General features: G+C 32.2%; 1 protein-coding gene across 2 annotated transcripts in view; it reads left to right on the top strand.

Moving 5' to 3' along the window:
- Positions 1-320: 320 nt before the first annotated feature.
- LOC148615671 (amyloid-beta precursor-like protein) overlaps positions 321-16,843 on the top strand; it is a 33,960-nt gene continuing 17,437 nt past the window's right edge. The window contains exons 1-4 of one of the 2 annotated variants that reach the window (XM_088582149.1): positions 321-487; positions 7,238-7,399; positions 12,801-12,915; positions 14,042-14,257. In XM_088582149.1, the coding sequence (XP_088438275.1) occupies positions 413-487; positions 7,238-7,399; positions 12,801-12,915; positions 14,042-14,257 (568 nt within the window). In that variant the 5' untranslated portion in view covers positions 321-412. The remainder of the gene's footprint in view (positions 488-7,237; positions 7,400-12,800; positions 12,916-14,041; positions 14,258-16,843) is intronic. The other variant, XM_088582150.1, reaches the window with a different exon arrangement.

A 16,843-nucleotide genomic window follows, 5' to 3' on the forward strand; every position in this document is an offset into this window, starting at 1 on the left:
TTTTAACTTTTATAACTATAAAATCCTGAATAATTTCTCTTTCCCCACTGGTCACAGTGGCTTTAAGTTTACAAGTATAAAGACCGGGGAGGCACAGTTATTTTTGTTCTCTATGAACAAAATCACGGGAAAGTTGGCCCAAAGTCCTTTTGAATACGCTGCGTATTTCGTTGTAGTCCTTGTTTTTTTTTCAAATTTGAGTGGGGTTTTAGTCAGTTTTGACATCCGGTTTGAAGAAATGCACAAGAATATGTGCTGTTGAGTAACAATGAAATTAGCATAATTTATATTATGACCAATCGCACTTGCCGTCTCAATTTAATGAATGAGTGACGTCATGTCGTCTTCAGTCGGACATTTCTAACTGTGTGATTGTGATTTAGCCATTTGATTTTCGACATTTTCCCTTAAAATGGGACCCCTGAGTAACCAGGCGGTGTTTGTATTTATACTTGCGGTGACCAAGGTCAGTTTTGCTTATATTGAGGTAAATCTATGTTTTAATTGACTCGAGAAACAATGACAACCAGTCAAGTATTGGTATTATTTTGATATGACCGTTGTCTATCACATCTGATATCATTTGTTGTCAGTATTTCAGTGCACTTTATTTTATTTTTAAATTTTGCATTAGCTGAATCTGCAGCTTAAACTACGTAGATGGAATTTACTTGTGTTTAGGCTGGATCGACTGTAAATATATATGCTGATTATGATAGAAAAAATAGTTCTTTAAAAAGTTATATGTTGTGTTCAGTGATTTACTTGAGACTTGACAGTATTTGCGTGCCAACAAAATGTGTTACCTGTACCTGCACCAACTTTTCCCCTTTCTCATTACTAATGTCCCAATTTTTTTCGTTTTTTCTTGATAATTCCAGCAGAAAGTAAATATGTACAAAATGACATGATGGCTAGACTAGAATTAATTATTTTTAAAATCTTTTTTCAAAGACTTGATTTTATTAAATTTTCTGCTTTCAAAAGGTCTTAATAGTGTAACCCAAAATCAAAGTCAGGTATTTTTTTTATATGTACGATTTTAGTGCATATTTGACATCATTAAATTGTCAAAATAGTCATTGACAATAAATTAAGATTGCATAAGACTCTGTTTATGAGACTTTCTTTTTCATCCTGTATAAGATTGTCTCCACTCTTTGCTGGCACTAGGATTGATGCTAGGTAGGGTATGGAATTCATGCCCAATCACTTCTTTATTAAATTAATGTCAAATTTTTCAAAACTTTATCCAAAGTCTTGAAGTAAAGTTTTAACCTCACTGTGTTTTCAGAAAAACGTAAAATTTGGACATGAAAGTGAAAAATAGTCAATTTTTAGTTTAATACAGTAACTTCCGGTAACACATTTTAAACCTTTTTGAAATCGGAAAACTGACCAAACAAGAAATATTAGAAAAAATATGCATCATTTTCTTGACTACAAATCAATTGAAACGAACTTATGTACATCTCATGCAATTTTCAGTTCTTAACATACAGTAATGAATATTTTAGCAAAACATTATTTGGGTACGGGTATAAGTTACACATTTCAGACCCTATGAAAATTGCAGCCAATTTCGTCTTGTTTCCTTATGAAATAATGTTGATAGGAAATTTACAGTTAAAAAGCTCTTATTCTGATGTATAAAAATGTACATGTATTTTTAGTGACACTGACATCTAAAACCAGCAAGTTCTGTAGGTCATTGATTATAGATCATTTCATGGAAATGTGAAAACAGGAATGACATTTCTAGTTAACATGTATAATGCATTTTTCATGTAAAAGTTTAGTAACAGACATTTAATTGTTACATGTATCATTGTGGTGACTGGCCCTAATGGGTTCAAAGTTGGTAAATGATGATTGTCCTGGCTATAAGGTGTTAAAAAATGTTGATTTTGGTAACCAGACTGACCATTATGCCTATTTTTTCCATTACTGACTGGAAGAGTAATGAAGGGAACCAAGATTCTAGCGGAAATCAAAAGAATGTAATCCAGGGACAAAGACCAGACATGGAAAACAGACAAACACAACAAAGAACATAAAGTAACTAAAATAATACATACAAAGTAACAAAAGTAAATGGGCAACTCAGACTCCACTTAAAACTGGGAGCATGGACCAGGTGCACAGGTAGGGTAAGCGTCCTCTGCTTTTCTAGAAACACCTGCCGAGTTGCTCATAAAAAGTCTAGTCCAGGGTAGACGAAAGAGGAAAGGAAAACTATGACAGGTTGAACAGATCAGTTTTCATGGTGCTGATGGATACACCGTAATGATCCACAAGTTCATGATGACGATCATATAACTTCTGTAGTGATGGAACTTACAATGTTTATCACCAAATTTCCAACTAAGTATTGATCTTTATATTGAAGGATGACCAGAAGTGAATAATGTAATACCAGATATCAGACTGGCATACATGTGTGCTTTTATCTTAGAAAGCTTCAAAATGGGAGATCTACAAAAATGTACTTTGCAAAATTTTTTCAAAGCAGGAAATTTTTTGCAGTATTGTTTTCGCAACATATTTTATGTTGATTTTGAGCAATAGAATTTACATGTACTTCTACTTTTATCCATGATACTATTTAGTGGCATACTCCCTATAAGAGAAGTACATTCATGTTTCGTTTTATGTATCAATGATAGTAATGGTCTACGTCACAGGTTTTGAGATCAATTGTTTTGACAAAAATTGAAGTAATTTATTACCATGTTAAGCTGAACAGATTAAAAAAGACAGTGGAAATTTCTGATTCAAAAGGCTAAATCGCCCCATATGACATGGGCATGTAAGCAGCAGGCTTTCAACTGCCTCTTATTTTCCTCCTTTTTTAGGCTGTCATTTTTTCTTATTTTTAGGTGAAAATCTTAAAATTGCCCTTACTTTTAATTTGAATTCCTAATTTTTTTTAAATGCAACATTTTTACTCAGTTGAAGTAACAACAAAACATCACAAAACGTCACAACACAAGTATCAATCTGCCATTCACAAAATTTAAAATTTATGTTGAAAATAGAAAAAAACTTTAAATTAAAGTAGGATAAATAGAATAATCAATTGGATATCATGAATAATCAAAATATAATTACTTATGCCGTGAATGTATTAAGATGCAACTTGTGCTTGTTCCGCACACTTGTTAAATTCAAGCAATTCTTTGATATTCTTTATCATATTTGGTTATTTGCACTTCCCAATCCAAGTGTACAGCCATATAATATGACTGCAGTCTTTCAAACGAAAGTTTCAATACCATTAGTATTATAAATGTAGTTACATGAAGGTACATTTTGTACATGTAACCAAATACACATTACATATGGAGTTGATGTCGTGAAGCAAACAGAATAAGTTTGTTTTCAAATTAAAAAAAAAGATGCTGATTTTACTCTACACAATTAAATATGGATGACATCCATAATGGCAGTGAGATGTGGTTTTGTATGAATGTATGTACATGTATGTAGTACTGATGTACACACTTTAAAAAATGAATGTAGCGTTCGAACTGGATTTTAAACAATGAAAAAGGTGGGACTCACCTTTCCAAAAAGTGGTGAGTCCCAGGACTCAGTTAAAATTCCTAGTGAGAACCCTGCATATTCATTTAAATTAAGATTGAAAGATTTGTCTATGTAGTTTACCAACCTGTTCTGGGTTTGACCTCTATGGTGTGTCAACCTGTAATCTCCGTTTTGTTTTAAAATTGCCCTTTTTTAAATTAAACATAAGAGTGATTTTTTATTTAACTGCAAAAAAATTGTGGTTGTGTAATGATATGGTGCTGTCATTGTAGTAGCTGTTGACTATGTTGTCTGTAGAAATTTGATTTTGTGCGATAATTAGAATATAAGTGGGTAGGTTTTTATTGAATTTTTGGGGTTGTAACCTGAGCCAACTGAAGAATGAGGGGCCACAGAGAAGCCAGAAATGAGTATTTTTTTTAAATTTCTGGATGATAACTGGAGTAAAAAGGAAGTGATCACTTTGATACTGTTCCACGAGGTGCCAACAGGAAGGTTGGGATTTTGGAGGGTTTGACTTGAACAATTCAGGAATAAGCTAAAGGAAGCAAGAAGCGGCCACTTCGATTTTGGTCAATTTTTTATCCTGTGTCAAATGTCTAATTGTAATCAAAATTCAAAGCGGTATCAAGTTTGACTGGTGCCCCAACTGTTCAGGGTTCCACCTATGTAGTTGTACCAAGCTATACCCATGAAGCATTTTATTTCACATAGTCATTAAGAGGCTCCTTTTGGCGTACATTTTCTCAAAAATGCAGATGATTTTCTTTTGATACAGTAAATGGAAATAATTTTTTATGCCCTTGCAATGTTCAGTTGGGCGCATATTATTTTACCCCTGTCCATCAGTCCGTCCTGTTCCATTCAGGGTATATAGTTATTCCGCTTAACTCCTCCTACAGTATTTAGGATACAAAGTTCATACTTTGCAGAATGATTTATATGGATTGAAGAAGTGCATATTATCAGGGTTTTGATTTCTTATAATATTTGACATCTTCATGGATAGTTGAGTCATTTTGTCACCATTTTGAGGGAATAGGGTACATGTCTATTTTGTATATCTCCTTCTACAGTATTTAAGATCGGTACATGTAGTAAATAATTTGAATAATCATAAATTTAGGTTAAAACAATTAGTGGAAGATCCTACACACAGGTATGGATCAACATTAGATTTTGTCTTTGTTCCTGTAGACCAGGGTAGGAAACTCGCTCAAATTCAGGCTAGTCCTGAATACAATTTTTCAATATATTTACTATACGGCGATAGAGGTTTTTGCTAAAATTAGCCAGCCTTACCAAAAAAAAAGCCAATTTTGGACTGGTGGGCAGCCTACTATTTCTAAATCTGCTGTAGACCAATGCTGTCAAATCAGCACATTTTCAACTCCTTTCTCTGATCATAAAATTGTCACCATTCTAAAGAATTAAAGTTTGTAAGTATAAATTGACTTTTATATATGTCAGAAAATGCATGCAGGGCATAAAATGTGTCGCTCAGACACAACAATCTTCTCATAAATGAATTTTGACCACCAAACATTATAGGTAGCTGTGTTATAATGGAGTGCGTGGCATTTCTTTGTCTAGTTTGAGTGCAAGGGCATCCCTTTGTCTAGTTTGAGTGCGGGGCATCCCTTTCTCTAGTTTGAGTGCGGGGGCATCCCTTTGTCTAGTTTGAGTGTGGGGGCTTCCCTTTGTCTAGTTCGAGTTTGTTTAGTTTATACATGTCTGCATGATTGTATAGGCTTAGAATACATACATGTATTGCTATAAAACATAGACCATTTCTTATTTCCATTAAACATTTCACTTATAGTACAGATTTTTAGGTAAAATAACACTCCATAGTCTTTTGAAGGGCAGAGAAGCACATCTTAGAAAAGTATTTAAGCCTTACTTGAATACTGATGTTGTACTGAAGAGAAACCTTCTTTAATTTAAAAAAAAATCCGACTGTGGTGAAAGTTAGATAAAAACACAAAGTTTTCTTCTGCTTTCCTTCGATAAGAACAATTTTGATTAAAGCAAGTTGCTACAGTTTTTTAAAACTTTTGTGGTTTTTATACAAAAACTCCTAAAAGCAATTAAAATACATTCTTTTTATAATCCCTCTTGGGATTTAAACTGAAGCCTGTGGTATGGCATGAATGTGGCCACAAAACAGCTGATTTTTATTACATTGTACATGTATGTGTGCTATTTATCTAAATGCACATTTATTTGTAAGATTTACAACATTCTGGCAATGTACTGGGGAACTTGAATACTGCTGAATGAAATATTTTACATATACTAAGTATTCTTGTTAAGTGCTGATAATCTTATCTTGCTGATTATTTTTACATAGATTAAAATTAATGCAGATTAATTGTGAGTGATAATTAAGTCTTGGCTTGGGTAGATAAGATATGGTATTATCCATGTTGGAGCTCTTTAATGGTGAATGGAGGAAAAGTTGGTTAAGGAAGTTGGTCATCATTAAGCCAAAATAAAAAATTCCTAGATTCTCATATAAATTTTCTGAAAAATTTGGGTGGGGGAAGGTTTTTATTTTTCCTTCAGTAACTACCACTTGTGCTGAAAAACTAGTATTATTGTTACTACCTTCTGTGTGTGCTTGGTATCCGAAACAGCTCTTACTGATACACCTATACCAGTTTTCATCAAATTTGGAACCTTTTTGAAAAGAAATATCTTTGAAAAATTGTGATTTTTAAACGGGAAGTTACTAAATAATGAAAATTATAAATCTGGTCGGAACAAAACATGGAATAGTTATACAAATTTGAGTCAGGGAATATTTTTCAAAACTCATTTTGAAAATGGAAAAAAATTGGGGTGGGGCATGTAAAATCAGGTGTGGCGCAGGGATTAGAATCTAGGAATTTTTTATTATGGTCTGTAGAGAGAGATTATCTTTATTAACTTTGATGTTGATATAGGAATTTAGTACATGTCATTGACAGAATTGTATATTTAAGACGGAGAGAGCCTTGCTAGAAATGTTTTAATGTTTTTATGTCTAGTGTACAATATATTCTATTCTACATGTATGCACTAGACATTTACATGTACCTGAACATCTGCAAGACATTAATTGTTATGCACATATATTGACAGTTTAATTAATAATTTATTCATTTTACAAGTATCAAGTGTTTAAACATTCAGTGAGCACTAGTAAGATTTGCCTCCTCATTTTTCTTCAAATTACTATAAGTAATATTAAAAAAAAAAAACTGGAAATTCTAATTTTTCAGAAGAATTAAGAATCTTGTGATAAATTATTGTATTTTAACCCATTTCCAATTTTATTAATAATTCTGAGGTGTTTACTATTTTCTACAAAATCTTACTGCAAATTACGCTCTGCGGATTGTGAATATCTCCATAGTAACTTTGTTAAATTTTCAAAAATTTCTAGATTTTACTGATCATTTCCATAGAATACTTTGAAAAATAGGATTGTCATTCAGTAGTATAAACCTGTCTGATAATACCTGAAATTTCCAGGAGGTGTAAAAAAGTACACAGTGCATCATTTCTATTTGTATATATAGGCACAAAATATATGGTGAGTATATATATGTTCCTTCTTGAGGAATTACATTGTACATATGATACTATATTCATTGTTGTACTAGTACACTATACTTGAATCTTACTACATGTATTAAAATTTCAGGCCCTTGCTGCCAATGTAGATATTCCTGCTTCCAAATTTGTCCCTACAGTGGCATTCCAATGTGGAAAGCCAGCAATGCATAAAACTGCTAAAGGATGGGTAGCTGACAAGAATACAGATTGTAAAAAAGAAAAATTGGACATCTTCAAATATTGTAAATCAGTAAGTATAAGTACATTGTCTATTTATTCTACTTATTTCTTGTTTTTTTTTTTAGGTTTAGGACTGCTATAAAGTCCCTTTTGTATTCCTAAGAGATGTGGTCAAACTGTGTCTATGAAAATGGAAACAATAATGAAATTTGTGTACAGTCTACATATATCATGCTGTCTTATATACATACATATAATGCTGTTAGACTTTAGTTGATTGATTTATTTTTCAATCTTCATTGTTGTTCTGTGTTATGTACTGTAGCAGTGCAGTCTTCTCCCCATGAATTACCACTGCGTTTAGATCTTACTGGCATACATGTTCATGTAGAAGTGTTTCATCATATAAATCACAGGATAACATGGTTCCAATAGTACATTCTGAAGGTTAAGGCACTACAGAAATGTATTGCTACAGTTGTATGTTGGCCTTTGGAGAAAACTGATTGTAGATTGCTCTTGTTCATTATAATCTCTATTTCATGTACCAGTTGGTTCAATTTCTTGTTTTATTTCCTTTGTTAAGATTCACTTCAATTACATATTTAAGTTCAGTAAACTCAGGTGGTCTTCTTTGGAGCGTTACATAGATTTGATGAAGGTTTACTTATATACCAGATATCCTTTAAGGCATGTTGTTTTCTTTGTCAAGATAACAGAAAGAATTTACCTTGCATAGTGTGAATGCTTTTTATATCAGATTGTTTGTCTATATGTCAAAAATTTTAAAGGGATTTTGTGTTTAGTTAGAACAATGAAATATTCAACTTGTAAATTTACAATGTGACAAATTATTGAATGAAAATTAAGTGAAATTCTGTACTAGTGGTTCAGTGCTGCATATTTATATGAACTTAATTTGCATACATGTATTATTGGTAATTTATTGGACTTGTTATTCATCAAAGAAAGGATGAAAAATTTGGAATTCACAAAATTTACATTCATGTGCATATAGATGGTTTCCATTTCTTTTCAAAGACTTGGTACAATATGTACTTCCATACAAACATGCATGCAGTCAGATAGCTGTAATTCTTGAGTATTGATAGTCTGGCAAATCAATGTTTTATATTGATGTACAACAGTATGATGAGTCTCAAATTCATTTGTTGTTTGCATATAACCCACCATAACTCATAGGGTTATACAGAATGTAACAGATGACCCAGAATTGTATTAGTGGGCCAAACAGGGTCTGTCATGTATCCTTCAAAGGAATTTTTGCATGGAATAAGACAGAAAAATAATCAGATGTGTTTTAACTATCAAATATGATGTCAGAAGATGTATGGAAAGCATCATCAGTTCATGGAACAGTAGTTTCTTCATTCTCCATTAGTTAATAATTCATACAATAAACTAACTGTTCATACTTCATGTCTAGTATCTATCCCCTATAGACAGATAATTGAGATTGGGGTTAGAAGATTCTATGTTCCTTCCTTTGTTGTAATGCTAATGAAATTGACATTAAAGGATTTGATATGATCATTTGGAGGATGCAAGGAATAAACCTTAAAATACATGTATCATGATAAGGACTATTCAACACAAAAACGAGATGGGGTGAATGGTGTTGTTTGCCATTATAGGTACGAGGACACAATTAATTTCGTAGTACATTTCAACAGACTCATCTTGACATATAAAAAACATCCCACCGCTTTAAACTCAATAAACTTCACCAATATGGAAACATGTATAAAATCAGATTTCTATAAGAGTGCCAGAAAAATTCACCATCATTTTTTATTTTTAACAACTTTGCTTTGGAGACCTTGTAGACATTAAAAGTGACCACTGCCAAATGTCCTAAATTTTGACCTTCTTTCATAGGACCAAATCACAACTTCCATATAAAATTACAGAATGAAAAAAAATCCCTTGTAAATTTGATCCTTGCCCTACATTCTGCAGTAAATACTAAGCAATAAAGTTTATGACAGCAAAGAAAAAAAATCTGGAAGAAAGACACAAAAAAGGAACTATATTCATATACAGCGAAAAATGTCAAGGGGAATTAATTTTGGCTTTTCTGATGGGAGACTATGTGGGTTATGCGATTCCTTTCATTTCACCATTGTCAGCAGTTTGTAATGTAGACCACACTGTCTCTCCAAAGCAGTACAATAATCTCCCCTAGTCCTAAAAATGATTTAACACTTGGAGTCCAATCAGCATAATTTTTCATCTTGTATAACTGAAGGGTGGTTGCCCTTCTTTAAAGTGGGGTGTAAATATTTACGACCAACATGTTGATGTGCATGTCAAAATTGATAGACTTTTGACACACCCCAAAATTTCAGTCTTTATGTAGTTGAGTCAGTATTTGTATGGAAACAGATTAAGTTTACACCCATCAAGGAGTTGTCTTTGTCTTAGTTGTAGGTTTTTTTTTGCAGATTAGAAATGACTGTTCCTACCCTGAGATAATATAATGGTGGTAATAAGTTTATGATAGATCATATAAATGTGATGTAAGCCTTGGGATCATAAACTATTGTTCATCTGGACCATTACAACTGTTGATATCTACCTGTGTTTACCTGGTGAAGCAGGTTTTCCATTCAGATTTTATTTCATTACAAAAATGTACATGTATCATACAGGTGTTACTAAGTACATTAGTGGTCTATCACTACAGCTTCTAGAAATAATACCAGATTCAAAATGCTCTTTCTTCTCAAGAAAATCAATAAAACTGTAGAAATTCATGACTTTCTTCTACACTGGTGATTTATTAGGTAGGTTTCACCAAGATTCAATTTATGGTGCAACAATTGGTTTGAATTTTGATGAGATAAAGTGGAATAAGGCATCCATGTTTATTGGTAGCATGAATGCATGTTGATTTGATTCACGTTTAGTAATTAACAAACTGGACATGTCTTGTAATCTACATTCTTATATTAAATATATATTGCATTAGGTTCAGATTCCTAAGAATAACACAAAACCCCAAATTTATTAATTACTTAGATTTCTACAAGGTAAAAGTTAAATGTGTGATTGGGCTTGCCATTTCAGTTTTGTGAATGTGTCCCAGGCTATCTTGATTCATGCCAGTGTTACAGCTTTGCCATTTCTGTTCAGTTAATATGGACTATCTTGATTCATGCCAGTGTTACAGCTTTACCATTACTGTTCAGTTCTCTTTACTATGAAATTATAGATTATTATCTTTAATATCATCCTTTTTGAGAAAATTATAGTTGATAATGCTATGACATTTTATAACCTTAATTTTAGGGGTGTTTGACGTGCTAATAAAGACATAAAATACTATGTGGGTTTTCAAAGGTTGCCTGTAGTGGCATTTAAAGAACTTGGTTTAAATTTTTTGACAAATGAATTAGCAGATTTTGTTATTTCAAAAGAAATTTGTATAAAACACAGTATTAAGGTTTGGTATGTTCTTACCTACATTGTGTACTACATGTAGCTGTATATGATTGCTCCTGTAGAGGCTTTTCCCGTCCGTTATCCAGGAGTGCCTATTAGCACTCTCCTGCTGCCCTGTGAGAAGAAAATGCATGTCAAAAAAGTTAAATAGAGCTTGCCAACTGGGCCACTTAATATTGGATGTATTTTTTAACTGTTCAACATATCATAAGTGCAAGTAAACTTCACTCTGGATGAACCGGGCCAGTTCAATTTCGGCAAACTTGCCCACTTGACCATTTGGACAAAATCCTTTTTCTACTCCAGTATGCTTGTCATCAATGAGACTTGTTCTTTATCCTGCACACTGTAATGATTGTAATTGTTACACCAGCAGTTCCATTGTTACTGACATTATTTATTATTAGAGTTTTAAATGATTGATAACTATATGTCAGAAAGTAAAACTGTTTTGGGATTCTTGGTTGGTCTTCTGTAGAGAGATATGCTGTTAGACAGATGTTTGTGGTTATTATAGTAACTTGACTGTCTAATCGCATATTTTATTGTTGTTGTTCAATGATTAGGTTATGAAAAAGTATGTTGAAATGAATATTTAGCCTTCTATTTTGGTATCCAAAACTTATCTACATTCACTCCAATCTTAAAGAAGTCTCTCCTGAGGTATTACAGATACAATGATGGTAAATTCATATTTTTGAAAAAAATGACAAAATTTGAGATGGATAAGATAATCACAGTTGATTTTCTCTGACAAAGCCTGGTTATTTATCCAGGGGTGTATATTTAAGATAAATCCCTGACTTACCATCAAAGTTTTATTGATGGTCTGACCATTTATTTCCATTGTGTTGTAGTATAGAGCTGAGGAACAATAAAAATGAAGCAGATTTAAAATGAGAAATGACACTCTCATTGATTTATACTTGTTGAGATAGGACAGTTCAGGTTGTGGACTAAATTTTAATCATTGTTAACAAAAGTTTCCAAAAAACAATCGATAATTAGTTATCGCAGCTAAGCACATATTGATCTATTATAATGATGCCAGTAATTCTCTAGGACTAATTGGAAAAGGGTCGACACAGGAGTGGAATGTGAGACTTGATCAGATTACTTTCTAATTGTTGTCCCATGTCCCATCGATCATTGGAAGAAGTGAGCTAATGGGACAGTAACCAGGGGATGAAATTAGTTTCTTTCTTTTTGATTACTAACTAGACTGAAAGTTTGCCTTGTAAGTTAACAGTTATCCCTATGGGGAATCAGCATGTAAGTTGTACATCAATACACTGTCCTTATGTCACTTGACATGTTTAAAAGGAAATTTTGAATCAAATATCTATAAAGCAGTGATTAGATTGTTTTCCATGTCAACACTGGTCAGTATTTTTTTTCATTAATTCCATTTGAATTTAAAGTATGCTTCTTCTTTGGTGTTGTCTTGTTATCAGTCTTCTTCATGTACCAGGTAGTCTGAAGAACTTAGCTTGCCCTGTGATGTGAGGGTTTCCTGATCATTGAAGACCGATAGGTACATGTAGCTTTGAGCTGACATTTTTTATCCTGGTTTGGTTGTCGTCTCTTTGACATAATCACCATATCCATTCTCTTTTATAAGTACTGTTGATTTAGAAATTATTGCCTGCATTCAATAGTGTCGTTTTGATTTCATTGGTGATAGCAGGTCTAATAACCACTGGACCCTTACCTGTCCATTTGTCACACTATTCAATGGTGATAGCAGGTCTAATAACTACTGGACCCTCGTCTGTCCGATTGGCACACTAATATGATTATGTACTAGCTGTACTTATCTTGATACATTCTTTGGCTTTGTTAACAGTATTAATTACTATGTCCAGTCACTGTCTCTTGTGTTGAACTGTACCATGCAGATATTTACATGTATGTAGTCCACTGAGGGTCTTTTTTTTTATTTTGATGAATACATGTAATACATGATACAGTTATTTCTTTCATCCTACAAAAAATTATATTTTCAGATTTACAAAGACTTGTCTATAACAAATATTGTTGAAGACCATGAAGTAACAATCAATTGGCCAGACAAAACTGGAAAAACCCAACTTGTTAAAGTTACACCATACAGATGTGTTGGTGAGTGTAGCAGGAGGTGATGATGTAACATTACAGGCTGAAAGGGATATAGTGTATAGATAAGAATTTAAGGCGAGGCAAAACCTAAAAATTGATTTACCACACAAATATAATAAGATAGACCAGACTTATCTGTATTCTAGTGTATATCAGTGGATTGCAGTGCCATGACATTTGTGGTACATTGGTATTAAATTTTGAGTAAACTGCAAAGTAATGTGTCACTCTAATTTAAAAAAAGCCAGGAATTACTTTTTTGTAAATGATTTTCTAACAGTGCAGGTTTATAAATTTTTTAAAAAATTATTCGCTGTCGGAGGCTAAAAAATGTCACTGTTTACTATAGTGGTTTGAAAATAGTTTAAATAGAAATCATTTGACCATTTTTGAAAGCAGATACTAGTAGACAAATAAGATAAAATGTCTTATACATGTATGTTCAGTGACCTCTAGGAACTTTAATCCCCATTTAAAGGCTTGATATTTGAGTCTGTATTTCTGAGTTCAATAAGGAGCATCAATACTTGGATATAAAAAAGAAAAACCAGAATAACATATTATTGTTTCCTCATCAATGTAGTAGTGTCTGTCTGTCTGTCTGTCTGTCAGTAACACAGTAGAACATGCTAGAACCAACATCCTTCAAGGGTTCATATTATCTGCCTACTGAAAGTTAGATAAAAATAAGAATTTAGCATTTGAGTTAAAATTTGAATGAAAATGCTCATCGATTTACCCTAATTTTGTTTAAAATGTAACTGCAGGGATGATTTTTTTTCTGCTTTTAACAAAATTCCGCTATTTCAAATCCACATTTTACAAAATTTTTTTTTACTATACATTTATTTCTGATTTGTCAATTTTAGCATTGTTTGTTGACCTCATAAAATCACCCTATAACTGTAAACAGTCATATTTTTTGTGGCCTTTTGAATATAGTTCCTTTTTCCTTATTGTATAGTAAGACTTTTACTGATTATGAATGATAAATTTTTCCTTTATAGTTCCTCCTACCAAAAACATACATGTAACATGTATTTTTACATAAAGATGGGCTATACTGTATAGGAGGTATATTCTAATCGTGTGTTAGATCCTTAAGCTGTAACCTTTTATTTGATTTCAGTTGGTAGGTTTGAGAGTGATGCCTTATTGGTACCCAGACATTGTGAGTTTAAGCATGAACATGATACTGTTTGTGAAGGATACCAGTATTGGGCAGATATCGCAGACAAAAAGTGTAAAGGGATGAACATGAAGAGAAACGACTTTGCCATGTTGCTGGACTGTGGCATTGATAAATTCAATGGAGTTGAATATGTCTGTTGTCCAGAGGAATCAGGTAAATAGTTAATCAGGATATCAGTCTTTACTCATTCATTCCAAAACATGTAAAAAGACATACACATAACATTGAATTAAATAGATCAAATAGAAGTGGGTGTCAAGGACCACCTCTAATATAACAACCTCTAATGTAACCATCTCTAATGTGATGTATTCCAGTAAGTCTATATCAGTATACAATCAACTTTGTCTTTCAATCATCATTCCTGTTCACTAAGTTAATCCAGTCTTTTCTGATTGTCTTTCCATCATCATTCTTGTTTACTAAGTTAATCCAGTTACTTTCATCCTACAGACATTTGTTCTTGATTGTACTGTAATATAAATTCAACCTAGGGCTATATAAACATATAAACCATCATTATTAATGGAAAATATCAATGGATTGAACCAAACCATATAGGTGATGGACAATTTATAAGATTGTCTACATGGAAGATATATTTATATCATCCTTGTATCAAATTCATTCCTACTTATTGATTTTGAAGGGCACGTTTGAATAATTATCGGTAATTTGTGTTGAATTTGTTGTTTTGTGCCAGACTCTTTGTCATTTTTATGACATTTGAGACTGAATAAGTATAACAATTTCATTTAGTCAGTTTAGGCTGTAGACCAATATTATAGACATTGCCAAATGTCTGGTATTATGTTATTGACTGGTCATAAATTAGGATGTCTTTGACCATTTGATGAAATCAAGTTTTTGCTGCAGCAAGATGGCCAGATATATTTTCTGCATCTTTTTTTCATGGATTATGTTAACTTTTTTTTTTTATAACAACAGCACTAAGAACAATTAAAACACATCTATTTCATTTTATTCACATAGACTCTAAAAATTCTAAAAATTGATTGACTGGTAAGATTTTGCTGAAATGTTATTTTTGTCTTTGTTGTGGGAGTTTAAAGCATATTATTGCATCACACCCAACAGATTAAGGTCTGTTTTGTCAATGCAGACCAATTAATGTAGCTGATTATAGTCACTTATTTAAAGCTACAAGTATATTCTACTGCTATCTAAGATTTGCCAGTTATGTTTTCAAAGAACAGCAGCAAGAACCTTTTATAGGAGAATGTCAATATTCTTCAGATTGACTATTTCTTTAGCTTACGAAAAACCAATAACAAAATGCAGAATTTCATCTTTAGATTGATTTGATGTGTTAGCACTGTGCATACAGAAGATTATTTTAAGTGCACTGCTATGTGAAATCTATAGATGACTTTCAATAAATTTTATGCTGCTATACCCCATTTTTTTTCATATCATTTTGTAGATGTAGTTTCTTTAACCTACTTGACAGGTCCGTAACTACGATGAGTCAGATCGTTTCTTCCATTAAATTGTTATAAAGTATTGATCTGGTGCCTATTTAATACTGGAAAATTCTTCCTTCATTTTGGAATCCATCAGGCATCGTTTCCCTGTATCGATTGCTGTTACGAAGAATGATTCACGTAAGATGCCAGAATAAATTGTTTTTCTGATGCTTCCATTATTTTTCAGCTGTAATAAAGATGCCTTTTCCTTCTCTAATTAAATTAGTGAAATGTATTGAAGAGTCCAATGACATTTATGGTATTCAAGTAAATTGGCCTTGTATACATTGGATCACACTGAAACTTGTAATCTTTGTTACAAATTATGAAAATTGTAGCAATTTTCTTGTTAAGTGTAGTGGTTTTCCATATAGCAATTATGATGAAATTGGTCTTGTATTATATCTCATGTGAATATATCATGTTTAAAAGTGAAATTTTTTTCATTTTTTTCATTTTTGACTTCAGCAGTGAAATAGAAAATAGTAAGGAGACAGATGTCAGAGAGACAAAGAACAGGACAAAAAAATTAATGTAAAAATGGTATCCAGCCTCCACTACTAAATCTCCTCTAAGATGCTTCTGTATTTCTTTTGTTCCATTTAACATTAAACATTTTGACTAATTTACAAATTTACTTTCACTTGGTTAATCTATTAGAATCATCTAACATCTACAAATCCATATATGGGACAGACTATAAATGTTTGTTAAACACCATTCACCTGTCTTCTTTGAGACTTGTCTTAAGTTTTGAATAAAGAATTTGTTGATGGGTATGTTAAATTTTAATGGTTGCCAGTATGTGATAATGACAGATTAAATCGGTCACATTGCTGTGTATTGATAGGTGTCATTCAGTCTGGATTTTATCCATATTACCTTTTTATTAGGTACATGTACCTCATTTGTATGTCATTGAAGGGAAACAATTTATATTTCTACTGACTCTCTATCATTTGTAATGAATTCAAATGTCTTGGAGTTTTATTACTTTTTAGTTAAACTGTAAATTAGATACAGACATTTTCATTTAAAAATGCCAAGGATGATTTCATTAAGAAACAGTGAGGTTTTACAATACTACATAAGTATTATTGTACTGAGACTGTTGCCAGTTTCATTATGGTTTCTAATAGTTCTTTTTGTAGTTACAAGTAAAACATTTTATATACATACATAAAGAATACCATTTTACCTGCAATTAAGGCTAACTAAAATTAATTACTGTTTTCCTTGTGATTTTTATGCA

The sequence above is a fragment of the Perna viridis genome, chromosome 5 (genome assembly GCF_037379345.1).
Source record: "Perna viridis isolate PV_CMFRI_1.1 ecotype Kerala chromosome 5, ASM3737934v1, whole genome shotgun sequence".
Classification (NCBI taxonomy): domain Eukaryota; kingdom Metazoa; phylum Mollusca; class Bivalvia; order Mytilida; family Mytilidae; genus Perna; species Perna viridis.